Source organism: Trichosurus vulpecula, chromosome 2 (genome assembly GCF_011100635.1).
Source record: "Trichosurus vulpecula isolate mTriVul1 chromosome 2, mTriVul1.pri, whole genome shotgun sequence".
NCBI classification, from domain to species: Eukaryota; Metazoa; Chordata; class Mammalia; order Diprotodontia; family Phalangeridae; genus Trichosurus; species Trichosurus vulpecula.
In genome coordinates, this window is record NC_050574.1 from 15,491,387 (window position 1) to 15,502,342 (window position 10,956).

The window sequence follows — 10,956 nt, forward strand, 5'->3', positions numbered from 1 at the left end:
TGCCCAAAGGGCTATAAAACCATGCATACCCTTTGACCCAACAATACTACTACTAAGTCTCTATCAAAAAAAAAGGAAAAGGAACTATATGTACATAAATATTTATAGCAGTTTTTTTATGGTGGCAAAGAACTGGAAGCTGAGGAGATGCCCATCAACTGAAAAATGGCTGAACAAGTTGTGGGATATGATTCTCATGGAATACTATTGCGCTATAAGCAATGATGATCAGGATGCTCTCATAAAAACCTAGAAAGACCTCCTGCGTGAAATGATCCAAAGTGAAATGAGCAGAAACAGAACATTGTACACAGTAACAGCAATATTATACAATAATCAGTTGTGAATGACTTAGCTATTCTCAACAATACAATGATCCAAGACAATTCCAAAGGACTTACAGTAAAAAAAAAAAAAAATGCTACAGCTGATCCAGCCATTTTGGAGAGTAATTTGGAACTATGCCCAAAGAGCCATAGGAATGTTCACACCCTTTGACCCAGCAATACCACTTCTAGGGTTGTATCCCAAAGAAATCACACAAGAGGGAAAGGGACCCATATGTACAAGGATATTTATAGCGGCTCTTTTTGTGGTAGCCAAGAATTGGAAATCAAAGGGATGCCCATCAATTGGGGAATGGCTGAACAAGCTGTGGCATATGAAGGTAATGGAATACTATTGTGCTATAAGAAATGGAGATGATACGGACTTCGTAACAACTTGGAAAAACCTACACGACATAATGCTGAGCGAGCAGAGCAGAGCCAGGAGAACACTGTACACAGCCACAGATGTATAGATCCCGTGAGGACCAACCCTGACAGACTTCACTCTTCTCAGCAACGCAAGGTGCAAGGACAACTCCAAGGGACTCACGATGGAGAATGCTATCTACGTCCAGAGAAAGAACTGTGAAGTTTGAATGCAGATTGAGGCACACTACATGCTCACCCTTTTTTCTTCTCTTTTGTTTTTGTTTTTGGGGTTTTTTTTTTGTTCTGTTTCTTCTTTCTCATGATTCATTCCATTGGTCATAATTCTTCTCCACAACTTGACTAGTGTATAAATTAATTCAATGCGAAGTTATAGCCTGTATCAAATTGTTTGCCTTCTCAATAAAAGGGGAATGGAGAGAAGGAGTAAGAGAATTTGGAACTCAAAATTTAAAAAGAAACAAATGTTAAAATTGTTCTTACACATAATTGGGCAAAAATAAAATATTAAATATTTTTTAAAAAGAAGCCTTTCGACAGAGGAATTCCTAAGTGGAGTCCCTCAACTTTTTAACAAATATTTTTATAACTATATCCCAATATAGTTTCCTTTATAATCCTATGTTGTTGGGGGTTTTTTGCATTTAAAAACATTATTCTGAAACCTGGAAAGACTTACATGAACTGATGCAAAGTGAAGTAAGCAGAACCAGAACACTGTACAGAGTAACGGCATTATTGTACAATGAGCAACTATGAATGACCTAGCTCTTCTCAGCAATACGATGATCCAAGACAATTCCAAAGTGCTCATGATGGAAAAAGCCAACCACATCCGGAGAAAGAACTGATGGAGTCTGAATGCGGATCAAAGCAGACTATTTTCACTTTATTTTTTTTCATGGTTTTTTCCTTTGATCTGTTTCTTCTTTCACAATATGACTAATATGGAAATATGCTGTACATGATTGTACATATATAAGCTATTTAAAATTCTTACTTTTTTAGGGAGGGTGGAGAAGAGGGAGGGAAGGAGAAAATTTGGAACTAAAAAAATTTTTAAATAAATGTAAAAAATTATCTTTACATGTAATTGGAAAAAAAACAAAATACTATTAAAAAATAAATTAAAACATTATTCTGAGAAGGGGTCCATAGGTTTCACCAGTCTGCCATGACACAAAAAAAGGCTAAGAACCCCTAATCTAATATAACCTACCCACGCATTTTATAAATGAGGAAACTGAAGACCAATTAGGTAGTGGAAGCAATTGGGTAGTGGAAAGTGTGTTGGATCTGGAAATCTGAAAGACCTGGGTTCAGATTCTGAGTCTCACACTCACTAGTTGCAATGCCCTTGGGTAAGTCCTTGGGTGAGGGGGAGGGGTGACTCAGCTGCCTCATGGGCAAAATGTACAGATTAAGCTAGATGGCCTTGAAGGCCTCTCCTGTCTCTAAATCTATGACCCTATGATTTAGCCAGGGCCCAGCAGACATTGGAGGCCACAGGGTGAAGGCCAAGTCAGTCCCAGCATGGGTCCCCGGCCCTGTGGCCTTTCTCCTTCCCCTTCCACTCTTTTCCTGTCCTTTGGTGACCAGCTCCAATAATGCCCACTCTTCTGAGAAGCCTTCCATGATCCTCCTTCCTCTGCCCAGCAGGAAAGGCCTTCACCCAGCACTTTACAGACCCCATAACACTGTGTCTGTTACCCACCTGTCACTGATCTTTCCACTTGTCCATGAACTTCAGGAGGGCAGCAATCGTATCCAAACTCTGCTCATCTCCCGGTGTCACTGAGCATATGGTTCCACACACGGCAGGTGTTTTTAAAATATGTGCTAGATTCACTGATTCGAGTAACAAAATAACCTTTGCTACCAGTGAAGCTGAGCCCAATAAGGGCAAAGTCTTCTCATGGGGTCCCCTAACACCAAAAAGAATTTTAGAGATAAGAGGGGCCCTTTTGATCATCCACTGCAACCCACACCGAGCACACATTTTGCTGATAAGAAAATCCACTTTCACACCCAGTATCCAACCATGCCTTCCCTCAAAAAAGTGGCCCAACTCATGGGAGGTAGGACACCCCACAGAATGTGTTTTATTCTTGCCAGGAAACATACAAACTGCACCTCCTTTTCCCTGGTCCCCATGGCAGGCACCCACCCTGCCAGCCTGATGGGTTCCCTCCTTCCCAGGCCAGTCCAGGTCTGAGGGGCAGGGGGAAAAAAAGAAGGCAAACCTGTGACTTTTTCTTCTGCCCTCTCTACTGTGGGAGCTACCAAAAAGAGAGGTCCTACCATGGTCCCAGGGAATAGCCTTACCCATCGTCACCACCCACAGGGGGCAGAAGGCTGACATCAAAGAGAGCCTTCCCTGCCCAGAGGCGGGCAGCAAAGATGTGACGGCAGGGCCGGTGGCCAGCTGTGAAAATAGAGCAGCTACAGGAGGCCAGGTCAGCCCCCACAGTAAAGGTAGCTCCCCGGCCTGTACCCTCCAACACAAAGCCCCCACCCTCTGCTGGCTGGATGCCCCCACCATGGCGGGCCAGCGCCAGCTCCTCAGCCACCAGGGCTGCCACCTCCTCAGGTCCTACTGCCTGGTAGCGCTCAGCCACCTCTTCAGCCTGCAACCCCTGAAGTTCCACAGGCAGGCTTTCAAGGTCCAGCAGGCCCCGAACAGAGCCCGCCAGAGAGGAATCCCGGGCCAGGGCAGGTAGCAGCTTCTGCCTGTGAGCCTCGAGGTGGTCCACAAAGGGGCAGCTATCCCCACGGTGGTACGCCCAGCAGGCGACCCAGGCCCCTTTGTGTGGATGCCAGGTCTCCAGGAAGTAGCGGAGGAACTCTAGGGGGGCCACATCTTCCAGGTCACTGAGATACTGGCTGTAGACCTTAGGGGAGGCCGCGTGGGCCAGGTTGTGCAGGAGGTTGACAATGTGCCGCTCCCCTGGCACAGTCAACTCTCGGGCCCTGCGCCCCAGGGCCTCCAGGACCTGAGCTCGGCACACTTGCACTCGAGCACAGGGTAAGACCTCCTCCACAGTATCCACACCTACAAGGCAGGACACACCAATGGTAAGACACTCCACCAGGGCCTTGATCTCAGGGACACTCTGCACCAAAGAGGCCACAATGAAGACTAGCAAGTCCGGCGTGCCTCTGCGGGCAAGGCAATAGGCCACCTCACGGCCTCGCCCATTGGCATCCTGGCAAAGGACAGAGTACAGCTCAAAGTCTCCAGGCAGGCTGGCGGCCTGGTCCAAAAAAAGGAGGCGGGGGAAGGAACGTGCCAGCTGACGCATGTGCGATGTGGCCAAGAAGATGGAGTTGAGGATGGCCACATCCTCCTGGAAGACCAGCTTGACCTTGGCCCCTGGGTCAGCCCGAAAGAGCGTGTGCATCTCCCCAAGCAGCTTGCACATGCCCTTGTCCTTGGCTCGGCTGTAGTCCTCCAGGTTCCAGACAAGGTCAGGAGCCAGGAAGCGCTTGGAGACGCTGTTGGTGATCCGGATGGGCAGGCCCAGGCTGGCCTCCAGCTGGCGGCGCTTGAAGCATCGGGAGAACTCCCTGGGTGAGAGCTGATGGTTGTGCTGCAGTCTGGCCTCGGTCACCACCAACCGATCCTTCTTGGGGCCCAGGCGGAGGGTGATGAGGGCTGGGCAGTCAATCTTCTGGCTTCTGGCAGGGAGAGAGCAGGAGGGGAGTGAGGAGACAGGAGAAAGGTGGGAAAGTAAGAACCTGAGAGAGACAGGACAGTGAGGGGCGTGGCTCTGCCCTAGGCAGGAAGAACCTTAGGGACGGCCAGGCAGCACCACGGACAGCAGAGCTGAAGGCAGCCTGCCACTTCCATCCCACCCCACCCCCTCCACCCCCACCTCCCCCACCCCCGCTACTAAATCAGCCCTACCCTTCAGTTGTCGTGTCTCCTACAGGCCCACTATAGCCTGGACTCCAGGCTGCTGCCCATGCAGTCATCAGCCTCTGGCTATCCTATTGGGGCCCACAGTAAACTGCACTGAACTCCCATAACTGAACACAAGATTCACGTGAGTCTGATGGGCCTGCCCCTACAGCCCTTCACCTCCCACGATTGCCTCCCTTGGGGGCTGCTGATTCCTGAACACCCCAGATCTTTTCTGCTTGAACTCCCCATCCTCTCCCCATACTGAGGACTTGTCCAGATCTTTAGGGGTTCTGTCGACAATCATGCCAGCAGTCCCCACCTCTCCCCCCAGCATCCAGCTTCGAGAGATCCCAGGAAGGGGGCAGGAAGGGGGCACTCACTGCTGGTCTCGCTGCACAACGCTCTGCCCCACATAGGTGCCACTGTGCTTGCAGATGAGGCGCACAAAGCGGAAGCGCAGGGTCGTGGCCAGGCTGGGTAGGTAAGACAGTGGAGGCTGGCGCAGAGAGATCAGTGGCTTGAGGCTGGCGATGATGAACAGCACCTTGTGCCGCTCACACCAGTCATCAAAGAAGCTGCTGAACTGGTGCCACGTGTGAAATTCCAGGCCCAGGCCCAGTTCCCCCATGGTGGTGCCACCGGCGGCAAGGCCAGCACACCGCGAGGCTTCTTCCTCCGGCTGCGGGATGGATGGCAGGCATACTGTGAGGCTCCTTCCTGCCCTCTCTGCCCCCCACCCATCCACCCAAGTCTTCTTCCTGAGGACCGACTATGTGCAGGGGCAGCAGATGTGCTTGGAACCAGGGAGGTGAGCATCGAAAGCACCACAAGGCTCCCAGTCCCTCCTCTTATACTCCCTAACCATGAGACCTCAAGAAAGCCAATGAGCCTCTTCAAGCTTCGTTTCCTTATCTGAAAAATGGGAATAACCATCCCTGTACTCAGGTTCTCTCAGCTGAGGAGCTGGCCTGCTATTTTGCTGGAAAAAAACCCAAACCGAGGTCACCGGCCATGAGCTCCCCCTTAACCCCTCCTCATCTGCTATCCTTCTGGGCCTTCTCCCTGCCCTCGCCAAGGCTAGGGATCCCCTCCCATCTCATCTTCCCCCACAGATGGCCCCTCTGTCATCTCTCTCTCTTACCTCTCTTCAGTCTCCCTCTCTACCCTCTTCTCTCCTGCCTACAAACACATCCGCATCTCCCGCGTCCTCCAAAAACCCTCCCCTGATCCCTCCATCCCCACTGTTGTCCCCTTTCTCTTCTGCCCTTTGTGCCTAAGTTCTCTGGGTAGGCCATCTCTGGAGCAGAACCAGGAGAACATCGTACACGATTACAGACACATGGTCTCTGTAAGGACTAACTTTGACAGACTTGGCTCTTCTCAGCAATGCAAGACTCAAAGACAGCTCCAAAAGACTCATGATGGAAAAAGCTATCCATACCCAGAGAAAGAATTACAGAGTCTGAATGCAGATTGAGGCAAACTATTTGCTCTCTCTTATTTTTCTTCTTTGTTGGTTTTGTTTCTTCTTTCTCATGGTTCATTCCATTGGTTATAATTCTTCTTTACAACTTGACTATTGTGAAAATAATTTAATGTATATGTAGAATCTATATTGGATAACATGCCATCTTGAGGGGTAGTGGGGAGGAGAGGGAGGGGGAGAAAATTTGGAACTCAAAAACTTTGGAACTGAGTGTTGTAAACTAAGAATAAAAAATAAATTTAGAAAGAGAAGACCATCTCTGTGGTAAGGGCCTCCAATTCCTTTTCTCTCACTCCCTCCATAACCCCTTACAAACTGACCCCTGACTCCATCATTCCACCCAAACTGCTCTCCAAAGGATCTCTTAGTGGCCAAATCCAACAACTTTTTCTCAATCTTCACCCTTCTTGTCCCCTCAGCAGCCTTGGACACAGTCAATCACCCTCCTCTCAGTGATACTCTCTTCTAGGTTTTGCAACATCATTCTCTCCCTTAATGTGTCCCATAGATATATACGTTCAACAGTTCCAAATTGAACCCATTATCTTTCCCCCTTCATCCCCTCATTTTTGCTATTACTGTAGAGGGTCCCCCCCCCACCCTCCCAAGTTCCTCAGGCTCACAACCTAGGAGTCACCCTGGACTCTCACTCCCACCATGTCCAAGCTGGTGCCAAGGCCTATCGATTTCACCTTTGCAGTATCTCCCCAATGTGCCCCCTTCTCTCCTCTGACACAGCCCCCACCCTAGGGCAGACCCTCATCACCCTGAACCTGGATCACTTCAATAGCTGCTGAGGGGTCAACCTGCCTCCAGTCTCTCCTCCAATTCATCCTCCGCTCAGCCACTAAAGTGATTTTCTAAAGTACAGATCCAACCATGTCACCCACACACAATAAACTCCAGTGGCTCCCTATCACCTCTAGGATCAAACAGAAAATCTCATTTGGAGTGCAAAGCCCTTCGTAAGCTACTATCCTTTGCAATCATCTTACAACTTAAACCCCGCTCTGTACTTTTGGATCCAGTGATACCGACCTCTTTGCTGTTCCTCTCACAGACCACTCTATCTCCTGACCTTGGACATTGTCTCTGGCCATCCCCCAGGCCTGGAACACCCCCCCTCCCCATCACTGCCTCCTCAAGGGGCCTCCCTGGCTTCCTCTAAGTCCCAGCTGAAATCTCATCTACAGGAAGCCTGCTGCAATCTCTCTTAATTCCAGTGCCTTCCCTCTGCTAATTCTTTCCCATATATCCCATATATAGCTTGTCTGTACATCTTTGCTTGTTTGTTGTCCACCCATTACACTGTGAGCTCGTTGAGGGCAGAGACTGACTTTTGCCTTTCTTTGGATCTCTCAGTCTTAGCACAGGGCCCGGCACATAGGAGACACTTAATGTTTAGTGACTGACGACTGACCTGTACCATATGCCTACCTCAGAGGTAAGCATCATGTGAAAGAATGTACCAAAAGCACTGTAGTCATGTTAGCCATAAATACTCCCCGAGGAGGGAGCTGGAGGTGGAACAAGAGACAGGCTCAAGGGGAAGAAAGGATTTAAGGATGAGATCTGGTTATGGGGAGAGGGGGAATGAGAGCTGGAGCTGGGCTGGGGGAGCCACAAGAGGAAGAGGATAACATGGGGAAGGGGCCGAGGACAGGCTGAAGAGGAGGAAGGCAAGAGGCAGCACCAAGTGAGAGCCGCTAATTGGTCTAGAGATGGGAGCAGGAGATAGAGGTAGACGGAAGATGGGCTGGGGTGAGGACCAGGACCTGGGACAGAGAACTCAATCGTGAGGAGGGGCGGAGCGAGAGCTGGAGCTGGACCTAGGAGACTGACGGGAGGGAGGGAATGGAGATGGGGTAAAAGAAGGGACAGTGGGAAAGGGGTGGCATGAGACCCCATCGGCTGGGAGGAGAATGGGGACAGGAGGGCAGTGGGGAGATGGGGGGAGGGACCGCGCCAGGGAGGGAGATGGGCATGGGGGCAGGCGCGTAGACAGGACTAAGGGACGCGGACAGGGATGGAGCCGAGACCTGGAGGAGGGGACAAGGACAGAGAAAGCCCTGGGAGGGCTCGGACTGAGGTCAGACCCAGGGGCTGGGAGACAGGCCTGGGGGGGGGGGGTAAAGGTAAAGGGTCATAGGTCATGGTCAAGGTCGGAAACTATTCTGAGCAGCCCGGCCCCACCCGCCCCACCCACCCACTTCTGTTACCATGGAGACCGACCGCGCTCCCGCTCGTTAACCCCCTCCGTCACCATGGCGACCAGGGCCGCTCTTCCTCCCTCCCCCATCATCATGGCCACCCACCCCCGACTCGGCCTGGCGTGTTACCATGGAGACAGGCGCGGCCTCCGCCTCCACCCCTGCCCCCTCCTCTGCTCCCCGAGAGATGGCGGCGCCGAGCGAGCCCCCGGAGCAGAAGCCTGGGAGACAGGCCCACAATGCCCCGCGTGCCCACAAGGTCCCGCCCCTTCCGCACATGCTCCCGAAGAAATTCCCGAGGAGGGACGACGACCCCCCAACCCCCCAACCCCCGCCCTCAGCGCATGCGCAGATCTCCTTCCTGGGACTGAACAGAGGCAGCCGCCGTCCGAGTGAGTGGAGCGTGTGGCATCCTGGGAGTTGTAGTCCTCACTGAACTACTTTAGCCCCCCTTCCCTTCACGAGCCTTGGAGAGGGCGCCAAAGGCCTTTGGAGGTGCAGAGGCCGTGCCGGGGGAGCGAGGCTTTGAGAAAGCGCGTGTTGTTTCCATAGCGACGGTGAGAGGGCTGAAATATGGGGCGGAGCCTAAGGACCCAGGGGCGGGGCCTGAGCTTCGTTGCTGGTTTCCTGGGGGAGGAACCTGGGATTGATGGTCTGTTTCCCTGGGAAGAAGCCTGAAGATGTCTGTGGGGAGGACCTAAGGGCAGCTAGGTGACCCAGTGGATAGAGCTGCCGCGCCTGGAGTCAGGAAGATCTGAGTTCAAATCCAGCCTCAGACACTTACCAGCTGTGTGACTCTGAGCAAGTCACTTCACCCCGTTTGCCTCAGTTTCCTCCTCTGTAAAATGGGACGGAGAAGGAAATGACAAATCACTCCGGTATCTCTGCCAAGAAAACTTCACATGGGGTCATGAAAGCTTAAGGACAGTCTTTCACCTCTTTTTGACTCCCCAGTGTTTAGCATAGTGCCCGGCACATAATAGGAGTTCAATAAATGTTTATTGATTGATTGATTGTGAGCTTCCCGGGGTGGGGCCTGAGTCGGATTGTTTTCCAGGGGCTGAGCCTGATGTCTAAGACAGGCCCTGAGGAGGCGGGACCTGAATCTAGTCTGTTTCTCGGTGGGGGAGCCCGGTCCTGACTGACCAGGGCCTGGAGGCGGGGTCTGAGATCCAGAGATAGTATATGCGGTCCCAGCGCTGCCGCTGCCACAACCCCCTGGAAGTGTGGAAGGATCAGCTGTTGGTCTGTCTTCCCCCACAGTCCCCACCCTGCTTCCCCCCTGGACCCTCCCCACCTCTCTCCCCCTTGCCTCCCCCCCACCGCCTAGCAGTCCAGCTGGTCCTGACTGGCCGTAGGCTCTGGGTCGGCAAGGCCCACCGCTCCTGAGAGGAATGGAATACCATCCACCCCGTGTGCCCCACCCAGCCCCAGACAAGTGGCCCAGTTCCTCCCAGCCTCTGAAGGCCCAGAGCAAGGGGTATCCCCACTGGCCACCACTGGACAGCTCCCATCATGACACGTGTGTTTCCACCCTATTTATGTCTCTGTGTCATACACACACGCACACACGCATGCAACCTGTTTTGTTTCACCCTTGCATCTCTTTCATTGCCATCTATTGAAAGTCAGCCCTTACCCCCCTCTTTGTTGCATCAACCTGACCCTTGACCCCATCTGATGGAGACAGCCTGGTTAAGCCTGTATTCTGTAGCCTTTTTTACTATTTAAAATTTATTTACTATTTACTATTTAAGAAAGCTGTTGATTAACTGGAGAATCTCCAGGGTTGTGAAGCCCTTGAGGAAAGAAAACTGGAGGGATAGAGCACAATCTAGCACAATGCTGGAGGAAAGAGGGGCTCTCATAGAGAAACTGAATAGACTTACTGAGTCCAGCCCCAACAGGGCAAAACCAGGAACAGTGGGAACAAGTGAAGTCAGAAAAAGCTTCCACATGATTGGACCTCTCGGTGTGACTGCCCTTGTAGCCCGTGGGTTCCACTGCTTGGAGGTCTTGGAGCAGCTTGTCAGCTACCCTGGGTTGGGCTAGTGGCACAGAGGCATTCTCCAACTGAGACATTGAGAGATTACGATTTCCTCCTTCTTAGTGATGGCAAATGGAGACCAAAAGTTTTCATTTGTTCCTATTTTCCCTCACCCCTAATGGCATTTAAGCTCTTGTCTCACTGCCTGCCTGGAAGTAGATGCTTACTATAGAGTTATTTGGTGGAATTGAATGAGTGTGACCCAGTGGCCAAAAACCCTTCAACGCAGGGGCCAAATTCCAATCCCTGTCTAGGGCTCAGACAAAAATCTACACAGTCCATCCAACCAGGACCAGGCTGGAGCCTTTCCAGGTGGGAGAACTCCCTCCACCGTGGGGTGAGACTACGGTAAGCATTTTGATGGACGTAGGGATTAGCATCCCCACTTTACAAACAGGAAAACTGAGGATCAGAGACAAAAGGATGGTTTCAGATTCAGATAAGGCCTGAAGTCCTTTCCAACTCTTGGGATTGGGGTCATACCACTTAACAGACAGCCAACTCACATTAGCCTGATAATCTACTTGTCCAGACCAACCTTCAGAGATAGCTGGCCTGAGACCAGGGATTTGGTAAGCCCTCCTTACCCCATG

The 10,956-nt window shown here is 51.5% G+C and overlaps 1 protein-coding gene across 1 annotated transcript; it reads right to left on the reverse strand.

Moving 5' to 3' along the window:
- Nucleotides 1-2,788: 2,788 nt before the first annotated feature.
- LOC118836275 (uncharacterized protein ZSWIM9-like) lies at nucleotides 2,789-8,372 on the reverse strand. Its single transcript, XM_036743607.1, has 4 exons — nucleotides 8,326-8,372; nucleotides 8,129-8,222; nucleotides 5,001-5,389; nucleotides 2,789-4,394 (listed from the first exon to the last, which is right to left on the reverse strand). The coding sequence occupies exons 1-4, from the start codon at nucleotides 8,370-8,372 to the stop codon at nucleotides 3,038-3,040; spliced, it is 1,887 nt and encodes a 628-aa protein (XP_036599502.1). The 3' UTR covers nucleotides 2,789-3,037.
- Between the last annotated feature and the right edge of the window lie 2,584 nt (nucleotides 8,373-10,956).